This window comes from Anas acuta, chromosome 5, assembly GCF_963932015.1.
Source record: "Anas acuta chromosome 5, bAnaAcu1.1, whole genome shotgun sequence".
Lineage (NCBI taxonomy): Eukaryota > Metazoa > Chordata > Aves > Anseriformes > Anatidae > Anas > Anas acuta.
Window position 1 is genome coordinate 28,857,824 of NC_088983.1, and position 18,180 is coordinate 28,876,003.

General features: G+C 49.9%; 1 protein-coding gene and 2 long non-coding RNA genes across 7 annotated transcripts in view; 1 reads left to right on the forward strand and 2 right to left on the reverse strand.

The window, feature by feature from the left end:
* LOC137857236 (uncharacterized) overlaps window positions 1–7,680 on the reverse strand; it is a 79,196-nt gene extending 71,516 nt beyond the window's left edge. For 2 of the 4 annotated variants that reach the window (XR_011097024.1, XR_011097023.1), the window contains exons 1-2: window positions 6,749–6,959; window positions 6,036–6,208 (exon numbers count right to left, since the gene is read on the reverse strand). This is a non-coding gene — a long non-coding RNA (uncharacterized lncRNA). Of the gene's footprint in view, window positions 1–6,035; window positions 6,209–6,748; window positions 6,960–6,979; window positions 7,391–7,550 lie in introns of those variants that run through there. The other 2 variants (XR_011097025.1, XR_011097026.1) reach the window with 2 other exon arrangements.
* On the forward strand, window positions 746–5,549 carry LOC137857235 (uncharacterized). 2 transcript variants are annotated; one of them, XR_011097022.1, is made up of 4 exons: window positions 746–835; window positions 941–985; window positions 3,022–3,724; window positions 3,803–5,549. It is a non-coding gene; the product is annotated as an uncharacterized lncRNA (long non-coding RNA). The 2 variants fall into 2 exon arrangements; XR_011097021.1 differs by having other exon boundaries at window positions 3,022–5,549.
* An 8,644-nt stretch (window positions 7,681–16,324) lies between the features above and the next one.
* CDKN1C (cyclin dependent kinase inhibitor 1C) lies at window positions 16,325–18,019 on the reverse strand. The gene is made up of 3 exons (XM_068683475.1): window positions 17,371–18,019; window positions 17,128–17,254; window positions 16,325–17,026 (listed from the first exon to the last, which is right to left on the reverse strand). Exons 1-2 carry the CDS (start codon window positions 17,837–17,839, stop codon window positions 17,133–17,135), a joined length of 591 nt encoding a protein of 196 aa, XP_068539576.1. The 5' UTR covers window positions 17,840–18,019; the 3' UTR covers window positions 16,325–17,026; window positions 17,128–17,132.
* Window positions 18,020–18,180: the final 161 nt, after the last annotated feature.

Genomic DNA, 18,180 nt, shown 5'->3' on the forward strand with positions numbered 1-18,180 from the left:
GGATCGAAAGCTACTGAACATGTTGGTCATTCCTGTTAGATAAAAACCAAATGGAAAGGACTGTTTCTCTTCCATATCCCCTGTGCATCCACTGGAAGAGAAGCACACGTTTGCTGGTCACACGTAAAATAAACAGGTGCTTTCTGCTATCATTGTAATGAGGATTCATCGAGATCACATGCATGCACAGTTCCTCGCAGCCTGTTTTACCTCCTGTTGAAAGTGATGAAGGTCTTGTAACTGGGTTCAGTGGGAGCTCAGCTGTGCTTAGTGCTCTTCTGGTTACAAAAATGGTAGGATTATGGTTGATGTCTCCTTGGAAACTGGCCTGCCACACCAATTCACTGCTAGATATTATGCTACAGCTTGAAATTAATGGTATTTAAGCTATGAGCAGCAAAGACACAGATATTTAAAATGGTAGAAGTGCCACTACTTGTGATCTTATGATTATCTTGTGATTTGTTTCTAAGAGTCACAGCTTCTGAAGCCATTAGAATAGGTGAAAGTCTTAGTTTTTTGTTACAGAAAGTAGCTTATTAGTTCTGTTTTGGGGAGAAAAGAAGAAAAAACAAAAAGCTGGTAAGTGTGATCAGATTGCAAAGCATTTTGAAGGCCAGCAATAACTCTATCACGTGCACCTGGCATGTAATTGACTTCAGCTTGCAGCCTGTGAGCACTGCTGTGCCATTTGCTAGATTTGGGATGCTCACAGATGCAGTATGGCCAGCAATTTGAGAAGAGCAGCCCCATGAATAAAGCTCCTCACCTGAGCCTCTGCTGGCTCTGCTTGCTTCTCCTCTGAGAGGAACCTTGGAAAAAGACCCTGTCCTATGTAATGGCAATGCACTGAGACTCTCCCAAGGAAACTGAAGATGGAGGGACATCTGGCTAGGGTGTGGTGATGTCATTGTTTTAAATTTTCTGTGTTTACCTATAGGGAGTCTGCAAACCACCTCATCAGCTTCTCTTTCTGATTAAGCAGGTAAGAGCTTAAGATGGTATTTTCCTTGCCGTATATTTTGGAGTTGTTAGTTAAGTAGGTTTGTTCCCAGCTGAGAAGCAGTCCTTGTACCAGGCAAAAATCACAAATGAAAAGCATCATGCTCTGAGCCCTCAAAGAAGCACTGCCATCCCTGACGTTACCAACAGGCACACAGCTAGGTCTTAACCCAGTGCTCTGTGCAGGGGAACTGTGCTCTGTGCCTGCCAGCAGGCACACCAACGTTACAAGCTACTACTGATAGTGGAATGCTGCGTGTGCTGGAACAGTCTCAGCAGCTGCAGGGCTAAGGGTGGCCATCCCTCAGAAAAGGAGACAAGCTGGGATCCGGCCAGTTCCCTGGCATATCCTCCTTCACAGCACAGTCACTTGCTCCCCAGTCTCTCTGTTCACAACCTCTGTGCTTCTCCTCCTGCTTGGGACTCCCCTTTGCTTTGAGACTGCTGCCTCTTCCACAGCTTCATTCACTGTTATTTCATTTGCTTTCCTTTTTTCTCCGTTTCCATATTCAGCAGCACAAAAACAACTTAAGTCAAGTTTTCCATACCTAATCAGCAATGTTAGGTTCTTCTGTTTCAATGAACCCAGCCTAGACCCTCTTGAAGATAGATTTTTGGCAACAACAAAGCACCAGCCAGCTGAAAACCAGGACTAGTTGAGAGAAACCCCATGAGGCACCCAAATTTTCTAAATGCTGCCACAATACTGCCCTTTATTTCTTCAATACCTTTATTAAATCTTCCTTCTTTACATTCCTAGCATTGGCCTCACTAGTTTTCTGATATTTTTTAGATCTTTTATAGGCTTATTCAAGTAGCTTTTAACAGTGTTTCAGTTCTGTCTCCTGTTTAAATACTCCCCCAATCCTTTTTTTCCCCTGCACTTACCAGTCTGAGGTTCTGTATGTTTTGTTGCCTTTTTGTTTTACTAAAACTAAATACTCATCATAAAAATAGTACGTTTTGATTTTGTATAATGGTAGATCTTGCTCCTGGAACAACTCTGCCACCTCTCTTTGGCCAAATTACATGTACATCAACTCCTATTAATAAAACATTATCTAACATGACATTCACAGTATTTAAATCTATTCAAAAATCAAAATTGAAATGCTTTAATTTTACTATTACTTCCTGGCTTGTGTGTGTGTTTTTCTTTTGTTTTAAGCATTATACTCATTTTAAAATCACTTTAGGTGTTTTCTTTGTGCAATAAAACTAAAGCAGTACATGCTCAACTAAAAAATCATCAAGATTATTCATTATGTTCTCTTTGTTATCACCGGAGATTTAAACATGCCACATAATTGTGGCCAATTAAAACACTCGCTGATTTCCATTCTAATTGCAGCAGTCTGGGCTTGGAGGAGTTTGGGATGGGTGGAACAGGTGTGATGATGACATGGGGAAAGATCTCAGTTCATTCTTACATGAAATAAATATATATTTTAGTGAAATAGAAATCAAACTTTAAGAAACTGAAGTTTCTAGCCCAACTGCATGGATAAGCATCTTAGGTATTAAGTGGGTCAGCACCCTTTCATTATTGCTTTCTTCAGCCTGATGATACAGATGGAACTCACAGTTCTAAAAATGTACCTGAAGTCTAGCTGCACATTGTACAGAATTAATGAAGTGAAAAACTGACTCTGCAGTGCTGCCTTGAAAACACAATACTGGATACCAACGGTCCCAGCGCTAGATAATTTGGTTGAAAAGTCCCACTACTGTGAGAAGGGGAGCAGCTCAGACATCTGAATTTTCCCACTCTGGTGTCATCTGCTATCCCCCTTTAGCATCTTATAAGTGTTGCTAGCATTAGCTGTGCTGGGCTCAGCGCTGATCTTGGAGGTGGATCTCACCAGGGTTGGACAAGTGCCTCCTAAGCCCCTGGTGGGTAGCTCTGGTCCAGGTGTCTCAGAAATTGAATTGTTTTTGTTGTCATTTTTCAACTGATGATTTTTTCTATGCTGGAGATCAACACTTTTTCTTTTTTCTTCCTCCACTCTGCTTTTCCAGGTGGATGCTGTGCAAGGAATGCCTGAATCCCAGACAGCCTCTGTGTGTGTGTGTGTGTTGCAGTGCAGATTTTGCAAGATGTGTCCCCCTCCCGTAAACCCAGGACAGTGACCCCCATCCTCTTCCACCCTTGGGTGACACTCTTTCCCTCTCAGTGCTGAACTGGTGCCAGTGAGAATTTTGGTCCTTCCTGTGTCTGCTTTCAGTGGTGTACGCCCCATGCTGTGCAGAGCATGTCTGGGGCAGCACTGAGGGGCTCTGGTGCAGTGGAACCAACAGAGGTGACACACATGACACAGTGGTGTTGTGGTCCTTTTCCCTACCGGCAGTGGTTTGGGTAGATTTGCGCAGTTTGGGGCAAATGAAGGAGTCATATCTCTTCCCATTTCACCACCTGCCAGGTTTAGCCCTTCCTGCTGGCTTTAATCAGCATAAAGACAAGTCTACATCACTTCACATTGCAACGTGATGCGGGCAGTTCCTATTGCAGGGCTGAAGCCTCCCCTTTGCATGAAGAAAAGGCTGGTTTCTCTACCTACCAGCACCCAGAAAGGACCAACTGCTTTGCAGACAGAGCCCACCCCAGAGCTGCTGCTCCAGAACCCCAGGCTCGCAGGGCAGTGGGAAACCACTCCACCTGCACTGGGAGCCCCTGGCCTGGGGGAGCCTGCAGGAGGAGGGAGACCTTCAGGCAGCAGCACAGGTACATGATGTGACATTGGGGTGTCCATTGTCCTTGATTATATTCCTCACCCATCCTCATGCCTTATCTAATCTGCAGTACAATGGGAGGAAACGGCAATTCCAGATATCCCTAAGCTCCTCCTAAAAGCTCTCCTCTGGCTGGTCTCTGCAGAGGACTGTGCTACCTGTGGGAGAGTTAGTTAGTAGTAGATGTCTACCACCTTGCCTCTGCTTTCATCCTTCTACCAGCAAAAGCTCTAGAGCTGTCTAATATACTCTTGAGCAAATAACCAAGACAAGCAGTAACAAAGATGATGGTGAAGGAAAAGAGCAGGTGTTGGAAAGGCCTGGATGTTTTTTGAAGAGGATTAAGATGAATCAAGCTTGGATCTGCTGAGACTTCCCCTTCCCACCCCCACCCCGACAAGCCCAAAACACTCCCTGCCCTGTGAGCACTTCCTGCTCACTACTTTTGTTTACATAGTGCTTTTTCTGACCTCTCCAAGACTTTGCTTGCAGCTGGCAGCTCTAAGGCTCTTCCCATTCCCGTGCCTTCTCCACCTATATGCTTGCTTTGAATGTGGAGGATGGAGGGAGGAAGCACTTGGAAGACAGTAAAAGGAACAGTGTCTAAATGACAGAAGCCCCAAGGTGTTCATCAAGGTGGCAATAGCTCCTAACGTGGAAGCACAGATCTCTTCTGCCGCTTTTTCACTTGTGAGCATCATCCCATCAGATGAAGGTTAAGGGAAGTCACGTGGAAGGGAAAGGAAGGAGCTTGTATTGTTTCTTCCCCTCCTGCCTACTCCTAGAAACCTGGGGTTCTTTGGAGGCTGACATGAGGCAAACATGAAACAGACTCATCCCGGAGAAGCCTGCAGTAGCATCCTGGGTTGAATCCCCCTGGTGCAGCTGAAGCACTTTATATGTCCAGCCAGGAATGGCTGGTGGTCCTGTCTCCACTCCCTGTTGTTGCTGGGGCCACCAGCATAAGGGGACTTGCAGCTGCAATGGAAACCTGTTCCAGTAAGCTGTGTGCATTAACCTCCTGTCCTGATTCACCAGAAAGGCAACAAGATGCATTCTGGAACCTCGAGGCTGTACTACCGCAGTGGATGGGACAACTTTCAAGCCAACTCTAATCCACATTCTCCTCCTTTTGATTTTGCCAGTAGATAGGATTGGTTCAGGACACAAAGGGGGCAACTATTTACAGCAAGGGACTTTTCAAGACCAGGATACTGGGGCAGGCACGAAGGAAGGGCACCCCATCCCATCAGCAGCCTATGTGGGCGTGGGTGCACCCCATCCATGGAGCAGCAAAACTCAGTCTTGCTTGCACTGACCAAGAGCTTCAGCTGGCTCTGCCCATAGCTTGTTGCTTAACCCAGGTGTAGCAATGAACCACACAAACCCAGATATGGCATATGCACGTGCAGAGATACATACATAAATACGTAACACCTTTGTACCAACATAATCAAAATAGATTCTTGTGTATGTGTGTGTTTGAGCACTTCTGCTTTGGTTAGTATCCATCCAACCAAACATCTTTGCTGGAAAACTTCCTGGGTTTTGTTTCATTTTACTAGGAGACATTTCATTTTGTTTCATTTTAAAGGAGACAGCTTTACCTCTGCCTAATTTTCCAAACATCTCCTGTGTCAGCTTTACCTTACCTCCTCCTGAAGATCCCAGTGTTTAACAGGATGCAGGAATTTGTCATGCTGTTTGTAATGCCTTCAAGACAGCCAGCTTGTTGCAGGCTAAAGTACAGACTGGCACCTTACCTAAGAGACGGGTCTGTAACGCCTGAGAGAGCTTTCTTTGTCTTGATGCTGGCATGTTTTGGTTTGGTTTTTAATCCTATTCATATCTGACGTGAGTTCTGCTAATGGCTGCAGCTCTCAGATCCATGTTTGATAACAGGTTTTGAAGTGGTTGTTGCTTGTACATCAAGCGTGGGGGCAGAGGGAGGAGCTGAGCCATTGCCTTAGTTAGGTGGCCTCCTTGGCCAGGGTAGCTGCTGTGTTGTTCAATAACCCTTACCATGTATTTTTCAATTGCTATATACTTTTTTCCCCATTCCTTCAGAGCACTTTTCCACAAACCCAGATCTTTATTTTTAGGAATCCCATTGTGTGCCCGGGCTGTAGCACCTAGCTTTTCCCCTCCCTCTGAAAGATAAACCTCAACCCCACCAGCTAACAAAGCCCCTTGGCGGGACACCACAAAAACAGTCATGGATGGCAAATGCAAGGTGAGGATGTAAAGTCGTCTGGTGTGCCATACGCCCAACCGGGACGCAGCCAGGTGCAAAGTGCTCTTACCGTATGGAAAGCCGCGTCTGCTCTGCTGCTGCTTCATTCCTGTTCCACTTCTGCTCTGCTCCTGCTCCACCCAATGCATAGGCAGGAGCTGTGGGAGCTGGGCCCAGGCCTCGCAGGAGGGGATGGATGGCGGCTGCTGCTGCTCGTGGCTTCGAGAGCGGCATAGAAAGGACCTAAGAAAGAAGGCGGAGGGGGGAGAAAAAAAAAAAAGCAGGAAAGAGCTTATGCTTGGATGTCTAGGGCCATCTGCCACCACAAAAAAAAGTACAATACTGGATTCTTGAAATGTAAAAATAGATCTCAAAAGAGACATGTTTTAATGAACTGAGCACAAAGAAACATGGTCGGAATAAACTGCAAACAGAAGCAAGGTTCAAGGATCTGTTTGTTAAATGAACACCCAAAGCCAGAATATGTTTTTAGTGCTGGAGAATGCTGGCTGCCTGGTTTCGGCTGCAGCCTGCGCTCTCGTTGGGATGCATGTGGGAGAAGGAGCCGGTGAATGGCGGCCCTTGTTTGTCCTCTCTTGAGGAATCTAATTATGTATCAATTGATTTCAAAGCCCACAACAGTAACTCTCTAGCAAACACTCACTCCCAGACATTGTTCTCATTTTCGCCCGGTCATAATTTATTCACCTCCGGTCTCAGGGAGGTGGCAGCCCCCTCCCGACCCACCCCCCGTGCCCACCGCCCCCTCTCCTTGCGGCTCACCCTGCAAACCCCCCCCGGGAGGGGGCCAAAACACCACACGGCGAAGCGGGGGGGGCTGCCAGCGGTCACCTGGCGCTGCAGGACGCCCCCTCCCCAAACCCCTGCCGCTCCCCCAGCTGCCGGGGGCACCGTGCGTGTGCCCCGCGTCCCCCCCGGCCCCTCACGGAGGGCAGGGCCCCGCGGGACCAGGCGGGGGGGGGTCCCCGCTCCGTCCCACCGCCATCCCCTCACCGCCGGCCGCGAGCCTCCCGTCAGGCAGCGCCCGCCGGCGGGAGCGGCCGCGAGCCCCGGGGGGGGGGCGCGCGCCTCTTCCCGCGCGCGGGCGCGACCCCCGCGCCACTGCCCGCGCGCGGGACCGTGCACACCTGCGCGGAGGTGCGCGGGCAGAAACGCGCGCGCCGTATTTTATTTTTTTTTTGCAGGAGCAAGCGCGCACACACGCATGTATGCATGCACACGCGTGCATGCGCGTGCAGACGCGCACATGCACGCGCAAACGCATGCATACGCACACGCGTGCACGCGTGCCCGTGCACAAACACGCATGCACAAACACAAACACATGCACAAATGCCCGCACAAACACACATGCACACACAAACATACACAAAGACACGTGCACGCACAGTCATGCATGCGCAAATGCATGCACGAGCCCGCACGCACATCCAAATGCACGCGCACATGCACAGACATGCACACACATGCACGCAGCCGTGCACAGGCTCCCCCCCCCCCGCAGCAGTCCCCTCCGGCTCTGCACAGCCCCGGCGCTGCCCCCCTTCTCCCCCCCCCCCGGTACCTGCCGGCGGCCGGGGGCTGCAGCTGAGCCCACGCAGCGGGCGGGTTACAATGGGGCTGGCCCCGGGGGGAGCCTCATAAAAGGAACACGTTTCAGCTACAAGCTTCCCCCAGCTGGCCCCCGACTTCACTCCTCGTTCCCTCTATGGGGGGGGGGGGGGGGAATTGGCTTTTTTTTTTTTTTTTTTTTTTTCCCTCTTTTTTCGGGCCCAGCCCGTTGCTTTCACTCCGAAATCCTCCAGCTTCCCCAGTTTAAAGGGAAGAGTCCCGGGGGGGCAGCGGGGGGGCAGAAATGACAAAAGCTCCATCCCTGACAGTTTCCCATTGCATTTTGGCCCGTTGCATCCTTGGTTATCCCTTTCCCCAGGAGAGAAAACCGATTAATTTTTGCAATACACCTTCAAACGGCCCTATCCCTCATCCCCCGGATTTCACTAAGCAGCATCTGGAAGCGAATCCATCCCCAAATGTGTGTGTGCCCCCCCCCTCCCCTCCCGGCACAGCAGCGCTGGGGGCCGTGCCCCCCCAGCCGCTATTAAGCGCCTATTACAGCGGGGGGACACGGGCAAGGTGCGGATTTAAATGCAGCCCCCCCCCTTCACCCCCCCAAACGCAGACAATTTTGATGAGTGGGTTTTTGTCCGGATGGTTTGTAATGGTGCCTGTTTTGGGGTGTCCCGGGGGGTCCGGGAAGCTTTAATTCGCTCACAAAGGCTCATTTGCAGGTCAATGCCATGGCACACTCGCCTCTCCCCTTTGCCTAAATCTCCTTTTGTTCCTCATCGCCTGCTCCTCATGCCAGATGGCCGCGGAAAATGCTAATTTTCTCTCCCTCTCTCCCTTTTTTTTTTTTTTTTTTTTTTTTTTTTTGCATTTAATTGCGGCCCTTTGCAGATGGGGGCCGCGGAGTGTGTGCTTCATTCAAATGAGGTTTGCTTTTTGGTTTCCAGGCACGTTTCTAAAAGTCCGATCCGAGTCAGGCAGGGATTAGTTTGACAGGGAAGTGATCAGATTAAAATCCCTGCCTGAGCTCGGCCTCCCCGCTCCCTCCCTTCGCAGTCCTGCTCCGTCCTGCCAGCCAAAAATGGGCAAAAATAGAAAAAAAAAATGGGGGGAAAAAGGGCAAAGCCTTCTCCTCCTTGAGTGATTTGGAGTGAAATCAGCCCAAATCCAGGCAGGAAAATCCATCTTATTGGGGAGATGGGAAAATGAGCTTTCCCTACCATCAGTAGGTTGCTAAAGATGGATTGGGGCTGAAAATCATAGGATTGGTCACGTTGGATAAGCCCTTGAAGATCATTGAGTCCAAGAGTCCACCTGGCCTGAGTGCCACCACTAAGCTGTGTCCCTTATCATCCCCTCTTTTGCGATTTTCCTCCCCAAAAACCAGCGTTGGTGTGGGTGGGATGCGGGTGCCACCGGTGGCCTGATGGCTGAGAGGGCACCGGGCAGTGTGGGATGGGGACCAGGACTGGGCACAGCTCCCCCCCCTAAGCCTGCAGGGGAAGAGGGAGGTGTATGTTAAGTCATATTAGGGTTAGAAAAGTCTTAAAAGCTGCTTGACAGTGCAGAGAGACAAACTTATCACACGGATTATCATTTTGTGCTTATTTACAGGCCTATGCTTTATTTTTTCCTTATGGTCAGTTTGTTAGAGCAAGATGCTAACTGTTCCCTTGCTGACTTCGGAGCAAATTAGCCAACTGCTTTGCCTTAATTACCCGTGGTTATCTGGCTTAATTAAAGCCAGCCCACAAATGCTGACCCAGGTGTGCTGTGTGCTGGCAAACTGTAGGCACCTGGAGCTGCTCTGGAACAAGGGGCTGCTCTCAGGTATTATAAATATATAAATATGTGTGTATGCACACAATCAGGAATTTTAAGCTTTTGAGGTTTGGATAATATATATAGTGGGTTTTTTTTGGTGCTTAAGAAAACTGCCCATTAAACCAAGAATTACTCATTGTGATTCACTTGTTCCTTAAGAGAGAAATCCCAGGCATCAGTTCTGGGACTGTGGGGTAAGGAGCTGTGATGCTTTTTTTTTTTTTTCTTTTTTTTTTTTTTTTTTTACCAGGTAGGGTCTGAGTAAGGATCTGAGTAATTGCGTGTGTGTGTGTGTGTGTACGTGTGTGCAGATCTCTTTTTGCTTCTGTCACTGCTAGGGAATCGTAGCTCTGGACTGACCTGAGCTGGTGTAAGCGAACAACTGCATTGCACAGGGTGTTGGTGCTTGACAACTCATAGTGAGTAGGTGGAAGCAGGCATTCCCCTTGGGATGACTAGCAAAAAATAAAAGTACATTTACTGTGGACAAAGACTTAGCCCTAGTATCCCTTAGATCTTTAGTAATTATTTCTCTTTCCCGTTTTTTTTTTTTTTTTTCCATTACTTTTAAATTCAAGTTGGGGAGGGGCAAATCCCATATATTCTGGCTTTCTGTTTAAGTTAGATTTGTTTCTCTAAGAATTCAAGAACATTTATTTGCTTAAAGGCTTGCCAGTAAAAAGGCCCCAGGTCTAATCCCCTTTCTGCTACACACCACTGAAACTTAGGAAACTCTTTGCCTATTGACTTCTTCACGTGGAAACCGATCCGCTGAAAGCAAAAAGAAACCATTTCTTGGAGGGGGGGGAGAAAAACCTCTGAAAGTCTGTTTTGAAGAAGTCGTCGTCCTTGGCCTGTGTAGTAGCAGCAGAAGCAAAGGCTTTTTGATCCTCAGATTTGTAAACTTGTAGACATAATAATGCCATTTCTCTAGTGTTAGCAGGTGTCCTGTCTGGAAGTTGCTGCCTCAGCCTCCAGCAGAGCTGGGAATTAGAAAATTGTCTGTCTTTCCTGAACCGTGAAGTGCTGCTCTTAAATAAAGGCCAGGTCAGATGTTAAAGGGACATTCTTGTCTTCTGAAGCCGAAATAATCTACAGTCACGTCGAGAAATGAAGGCATCCTCCTCCCAAAATGGTCAACCTCTTTATCTCCCATTATATTCTGCAGGGTCAAGAAAAACTCAGTCCATGCGGATGTTTTGCAGTATTTCTCCTCAGGCTGTACTCATCCTGCCTCTGTACAGCTGAATTTCAGGGGCATACAGTACCTGGGGAAGGCTTTTTTTTTTTTTTTTCTTCCCTGTTATCCTTCCTGTGTCTCTGACAGAACACTTCAGTGAATACAGATCAAGCTTCAATATAAATTCTGTTTTCTCTCTGCTCATTAATAGATCTCAGATGAAGCCTTTTTTATTATATTTGGTAAGATTAACAGGCTAAAGAGAATTTTGTAGCAAGTCCTCAAAAATCTTACAGGCAGGCATAAAACACACCCCCCTCAGCACGTCTTCTTTTAATTTGCAGCTAATTCCCTCTGATAAGGTGCCCTTGCACTTTTTTATGGGTGTTTGGTAAAAGTGATTTTATGGAAGTTATCCCCAAATATCTCTCCAATTTGCCTCAAAAAGATGGTTGCTGCTGCCTGGAAGTGTGTTAGACCAGACAGCAAGCACAAACTGCAGCTTTTATTTTATTTACACTGTAAAAAGGCTGCTTCTTGGAGAAGTGCCCCAGCTTGGGAGCGATGCTGATGGGGAGAAGGGCTTCCTGCTTGCTGCCGGGGTTCCCCCTACTATGCACTGGAAGGGGGGTGTGAAATTTGGCAGAGGGGTGGGCTTTGTGTCAGGGATATGCCTCTTGCCACCCCTGTGCAAATTAAATAACAGTGTTTCCCCCCCAGTGCTGTCAAACCCTGCAGTACTCAGTAACCTGCTGCACTCCTTGGGCTTGGGCACCCAGCTGGGGTTAAGATCTGGCTCTGCCACTGATTTTTATGGGTAATTCAGGGAAAAATCACTTCATGGCTTTGCTTCAGATCCCAGACTGTGGAAGAAAACCAGCACTCACTGCTCTCCCTGATGCTTGTAGGAGCTTTAAGGTGAGCATTGCTGGGTGCATCCCTAGCCTTTGGCACACAGAGCTTAACCTTGCACTGCCAAAGTCTTCACTGATAACATGCCTCCAGCACTATGCCTCCTGGATTCACTTTAACTGGTTGAAAGCATTTTAAACTGGCCAGACTGGTGGCATCGCTGAGGTCTGACATCAGGTGTAAAATGCAAAACACAAAATTCTGGCTGAAAGCTACAAAAGGTTTGGTCTTAGCACAAAATATGGGTATCCCTCTTTGGAATAATATGTATCCTGGCTTGCTTGGTTAGTGAAACAAAAATGGGTTTAGCCTAAGGATGGGGGGGCAGCGGAGAGACCCCCAGAAATTCACAGAAGATTTTGGTATTACCTTTGCGAGAGAGCAAAACCTGCAAGCTGTCACCCAAAGCTTTGAGGACCCATGGGTGGTGGATGGGATGCTGCACTGCCTAAGTAGAGCTGAAGCTGTGCTAACTAGAGCCACCTTTGAAAACTTCTTGAATGAAAGTCCAAGGGAAAACAGACTTTGCTAAACCAATTACCCTCGAATGTATGAAAACAACTTAATTCATGCTCATTGTTTTCCAGAGTGAACTGCTGTAGGACTTGTTTCCTTGTGTGTCTCGAGCTGCCTAATGTGACCCAAGCAGGGGCTTCCCTGTGTTTTTTTTTAATGTAAAAATGGGACCAGGTGGTGTTGGTGAATTTGTTGTGGGGGCCATTTGGGGGGTTCATTTGTTTGTGTTTGAGGTGAAAGGCTTGCATGTATGTTGTCACAAAGTGGCATGCAGGCAGGGCTGCACGCTCCTGTCCCTCTTGTCCAATAACACTTCAAAATGTCTGGGATCAAAGCATCTTCCTTCTCAGAAAAACCTCTTTGCCTCACATCATGGCTGGGCACAGAGAAGAGTTCCCAGGGTTACTGTTGTGGAAAGGGTGGTAGGAGCCGGAGTCTGGTGTCGTGGTGCTGCATGTGCGTGATTTTGGGAGATCATCCCAGTCCCTGCCTCAAGAGTCAGTGGGGATGGGGGACAACCTGTGGCAGAGTGAAAAGCCTTGTCAAAGCTCATGTAGTGATTTCTGAGTGTTAAAGACTGGGGGGGGGAGGGGGGAGGGGAGAGAGACGTTAAATGTTTTTAGGTTTCTTTTTTAGGTGGCACCTGAGAAATGCTCTGAGGTGCTGCAGAGCAGGGCTGAACTTTAAACGTGGCATTTGCTGCCACATATGACACAAGAGGATGGGTGAGCGATGCTCAGGGCTGCAGGAAGGGAAACCAGGAACGGCAAGGACCAGGGAAGACTTTGGCTCTGCCCCCTTGTGTCTGTGCATGATGATAAAATCTTTTTAATTAAATGATCGCACTGAGTGCACAGGGTGAACGGTGCTCGCTTAATGAGCAGTTGCTCAGTTTGGCTTTTTCTCTCCATTCAATGGACAGTGCTGGGTCTTATTAACTTCGCACTGTTCAAGCCCTGCCCAAAGACGTTAATAATTTCCCTGCTGGATTTATTTTGTGCAGCTTGTTGTAGTATTGGAGTGCTTTTCAAACACGAATGGATTAATATATAAGCTGTGAGTGCTGTTATCTCTATTTAATGATGGGGAACCAACATAAAGAGAGATGGAAGTGAATAATTGAGTTCTGGTCTGAGATGCTCCATAGCCAACCATTTCCAAGCTCTCCTCTTCATGTAGCCAAAAACACATGCGGAGTCTAAACCAGCCTTAGCCCTGCTTCTGCTCCACCTGCACCCCCTTACCCCAACCCACATGCTGCACAGTGCTGTCCCTGCGTCCCCACAGCTTGGGTCCCCATGACACCGCGGATGCAGATGTGAGGCTGTACGACTGCTGGTTTCCAATCTTCCCGGAACAGAGGCTTGGCTTTGCTGACAGGGGATAGGGCTCCAAAACTGTGTTTGTCCTGTGCCTATGAATTAGAGCTATTTTTAATCTTGTAGCCAGGCCTGCTTAAGAGGTTTTATGGCCTCTGCAGCTCTTCAAACTGCTTAGCATCTTCCTTTCTCCTCTGTTCAGTAAGTGTTAACCAGAATAACAGATAGAATTCTATCCTTTCATCTTGCAAAGATTTTGGGATTGTGTTTGGGTCTGGTTTGTTCTGAAAGCATGTACAGAACAGTTCTGAGGGGGTACAGGCTGTTGGCAGGGAGGCATGTATGAATGTGTACCTATATGCATGCACTACTACTTTCTGGTTCTCTGCTTAAATGTGGTCAATTCAATTTCTTCACCCCCTCACGTGTGTCCTTTGCCCAGATCTACTAAGCAAACACAACCAGTTGTAAGTGAATTAAGCATTTAGTGGATCTATTTTATTTCTATACTCGAATGTAGGAAATTATGCTTTAAAAATTACCATTTTCCCCCATCCTGTTACCTACACCTCATGCTCATTAGAGACAAATATTTGCTCAAGAAGTGGAAAGCAGCTTTTTTGTTTATTCTAAGTGATAATAGAACAAGTTTTGGCCCAGAAAGAAAAGTCGTGGCTAGGCAGGAGAATGATTCCCAGCGTCAACCATATGTTGCATTCATCTAACTGAAGTGGCTTAATTACTGGTAGATGTTGCTGCGCTCATAAAGATAGCGCCAAGCTTTCTGCCAAGGTTGTTTGCTGATAATTGCATTTCCTGGGGGTAAAGGGGGTCCAAAAGACTTTCTCCTGATGAGTTTCCCTTTCAGTCTCCTGCTTAGGTAGGCACCGCGGGGTTTGCATTGGGAGATGCTTGCCTGAAACAAAGCTCTGGAGGTCTCGCAGCGTTAAAGCTCCTGTCTTGGAAGTGCAGCAGCAGTCTCCCAAATGTGCAGCTTTCATCCCCTGGAGAGGGAGCAGTGGTTTGGGATAGGTTATTCCTCTGAGAGCATAGCTGGCTTCAGCCTAGGATGGAAGCAGCTCAGATATAGACCTGTCTTTTTGTAGCTGCAGTGAGCTGCAAGCTCGCTCCTTATAGACCCTTGATATCTTGCATCCTTTCCAAAAAATACCCCCATCGTGAAATCCAAAGTGGGATTTGGGATTTCTCACTCAAGGGTAAGTGGGCTGGCCGTAACAACGGGCAGCCTCCCTCCGCTTCTGCCTATGCATTCTCATGATAAAGGGCACTTTAAAGCCCCTCTGACAATGAATGAGTCCTAGTTAAATATTTCAAGAACTTCTTTACATGGTTTCCTCTGATGCATGTACTGTTGAGACATCTGTCTTCAGTACTAATAAAGTAGTCTAGATTTAAAATGAACTTCATTGGATTGCTTTGAAACTATAGGCACATATGGTTCATAATTAGCTGGATATCTCTTATAGTTAAATGATTTTTTCCCCCCTCTCTCTCTCTCTCTGTCGCCCATTCGCATCAATAATAGAAGCAAACAAAGTTCCAATTGTTCCCTGTTGCGGGACATTATGTGCCTGAATAAATGGATGTTGGCTGTGTCTACATGGATTTGCCATATGGCTACAAAGGCCGAAAGAATAGGGGCAGTGTGCTTTGTGCCGGGGCGAGGCGGGCTGGGTGGAGCAGGGTGCGGGGCGGCCGCACACCTTCCTGCCCCGCATCCCATGGGGCTGGGCTCAGGCACCAGAGCTCCTCGCCTGGCCCGACGGCCCCCTGCCCATTCTGCTGGGATGCTCCGGGGACACCTCGGAACGGCTCCTGCGGCCGAGGTATTTGGGAGCTCGGAGCGGGGATTTTTTCATTGCAGAAAGTCCTATTATGAGTGGGGGGCTGGGACAATGGAGGTCCCAAAGGCACCTGCTTTCATGAAAGCGAGAGAAAAGCCCATAAATCCTGGAGGATCCAGCTGCCTCACTCCGGGTATTGTTGGCTTTCAGAAGGAAAGGGAAAAGCTATTTTTCTTTTCAAAGAGGGGGGAAAATCGTATTGAGGCAGCGGCCACTGATGCGGGCGCGTAAAATAATCCCGTTCTGATTAAGCGATCACGGAGCTGGAGGTAATCAATGTTACTTTTACAGCCGGGAGCGTTTCGTGGCCGTGACGGGGGGGCAAAGGCGAGCTCTGCGGGGGCCAGGGAGCACTGATGCGGGTTAAACCCTCGCCCTTCTTCTCCTGGCTGCCCCCCCTCTCATCCCCCCCAGCTCCGTGAAATAGCATCATTGCGCAGCTCCTAGGGCTTAAAAGGGACAAATCCAGCCAGCCGCTGCCCTCCTTTGCTCTCCAGCACCACCTGCGGCCAGGATCGGGCCCCCTGCGGGTGGTTGCCCCCCCACCCCCCAGCATGGGGCTCAGGGCGCGTGCCCAGGGTGCCCCCCATGAGCTGCACAGGAGTGCGTAGCTGTGCCAGCACCAGGTGCTGTGCTCATGTGTTTTGCCTGGTGGCTGTTCTGCTCCCCACTTACACATATAGCTGGAATCACAGGATTTTCCTCAAAATTAATGCTGGGCTTAGACCAGAGGAATGGGGAAGCTTTTTCCTACAGTAGCCTGGGGTGGGGACATGCAGGTTGCAAGGGCTGCCTGGTACAGAGCCTGCTGAGGGGCTGTGCCCACCCCATTCGCCCCCCCCCTTAGTGTGGGGCAGTCCCACACCCTGGAGGGGTCTTGGGGCCAGCTTTGACAAGAGGAGAAGGGAAAAACAAGTGTAGAAAGGCTGAATTTGGGGCTTCTATGGGTGCATGTTCCCTACCTCACTTTGTTAACTCCAGCAGCACTCACACATGTGTGTTCACAAGCCACCAACTCCTTTCCTCCAGCAACCGGGGGCAGCTTTGAGCACAGGGGTGTGTGGATGCAGCCACAATGCATGGAGCAACACGGGCTTGGGCCCCACTGATCACAGCCACCCCCCCGGGACATCTGCACAGCACACACCAAGCAGCATTGCAAGGGTTTCCTGGATTTTTTTATTATTACTATTTGAAGTTGTGGCATTATTTGCAATGACAGTGGTACAAACCAGCTCAGGAACCATTGAAACAGTTTTGTATTCAAGTAAAGTCTAAAAAATGTTTTGATTTCATAACTACATCTTGTGAATGCAAAAAAAAAAATCCCACTATAAAAATAAATTTACATTTTGTAAATAACAAAAGCAAATATAGTGCCCTTTGGCTTAACCAAAAGAAAAAAAAAAACGACTATTGGATGTCAACCAGTTATCAACATTTCTGACATAAATAGAAAATATAAGTTAGTATAACTCTTAAAAAACGTTTTTGTACAAATATACACTTGCTTTTTTCTTTTTTTTTTCCTCCACCTTTTCATTTTTTTTTCTTGCACTGAGAGCTCAGAGATTAAACATTTCATATAAATGACTTTTAAAGCTTTACACTTTCGACCAGTGTACTCACATTAGGCATAATACATTTCTATATAGAACGTAATACATTGCACAGTTGTACGGTAACACTGCTCCGTGCGCGGCCGGGCGCTGCGCCTGCGGCTCCGGCTCCGCTCCGGTTTCGCTCCGGCTCCGCTCCGGGGCCCGGGCCGGGCGGGGGGGCCCCAGTTGGCCGTGCCTGGGGGGCGCCTCGCCCCCGGGGCTGCGCGCCTGTCCCGTGGGTGCCGTAGTGCAAAAATCTATGGGGGGGACGGGGAAAAAAAAAAAATTATGATGGGGTAAGAAAATTAATAGGAAGCCCCCTCCCGAGCATCATCCTCCCCCCACGGGTGCTCCTCACCTGGCTCACCGGAGCCGCTTGCGGGGGGTCTGCTCAGCCGGCACGGCGGCGGGGGGGGACGCGCAGCCGGGGGGGTGCTCGGCCGCTGCCTTGGGCTGCGCCGGCCGTTTCCTCCTGGCGAAGAAATCTGGAGGGGGGGACGTCGAGAGAGGGGGCGTCAGCGAGGCCGAGGGGGTACACCGGGGGGGGGAAAAAAAAAGGTGGGGGAACCCGACTCCCCGCTCCCCCCGTCGGGGCACGCACCTGTGATGCGGGTGGCGGGGCTGCTCCGTCTGACGGCGCGGCGGCGGGGAGCGGGGGGCGCAGCACGGTTCTCCCGGCTCAGCCGCCCCCCCGACGCCCCCGAAGCCCCCTTGCCGGCGGCGGGGGGCGACGGTGCCGGGGGAGCCCGGCGCAGGGGGACCCGACGGCGCCCCACCTGCAGGGTCTCCCGGTAGAAAGCGGGCACGGCGCTGCCTTCCACCTCCTCCCACCGCAAGCGGCCGGGCGCGGGGGGCAGCGGGGTGTCGGTGTGGAAGTTGTAGTCCCAGCGGCGCTGGTCGGCCTCGCCCATCTCCCGCAGGCGGCTCCGCAGCTCCCGGCCCAGCTCCTCGTGGTCCACCGGCCCGAAGAGGCTCCTGCAGACGGCGCTGCGGTCGTGGCCGGCCAGCAGCGCCCGTCGGGCCGCCAGGCGCTCCAGGGCCGGGGGGCCGGAGAGATGCACGTCGGCCATGGGTGCGTGGAGGGGGGGGTGCGTGGCTGGCTGGCTGCGTGGGGGCCCCCCGCCGCTCCTCCTCGCCGCCCGTCCCGTCGCGTCGCGTCCCGCAGCCCTGTCTCCCCGCCTCTGAGCCCCTTCCCCCGGCCGCCCCGCTTTTAAACCCCGCTCCCCTCGAGGCCGAGCAAAACACCCATTAGCAGCACGGCGTTGCCCTGCCAGCAGCCCGCCGCGATTGGCGGCGGCCCCCCCGCCGCCCCCCCGGCCCCCGACGGCAGCCCTCCTGCCCGCGCCCTCCATTGGCTGCGCCGGGCAGCGCCGCTCCGCCGCCGGCCGCATTGGCCCGGCCCGGCCCGGCC

Excerpts from the sequence above, each read along its gene's own strand:
- CDKN1C (XM_068683475.1), bottom strand. The coding sequence starts at position 17,839 with ATGGCCGACGTGCATCTCTCCGGCCCCCCGGCCCTGGAGCGCCTGGCG. Across the intron at positions 17,255-17,370 it reads CCCCGCCACCCGCATCACAG|ATTTCTTCGCCAGGAGGAAA; the intron begins GTGCGTGCCCCG and ends CCCCCCCTCCAG.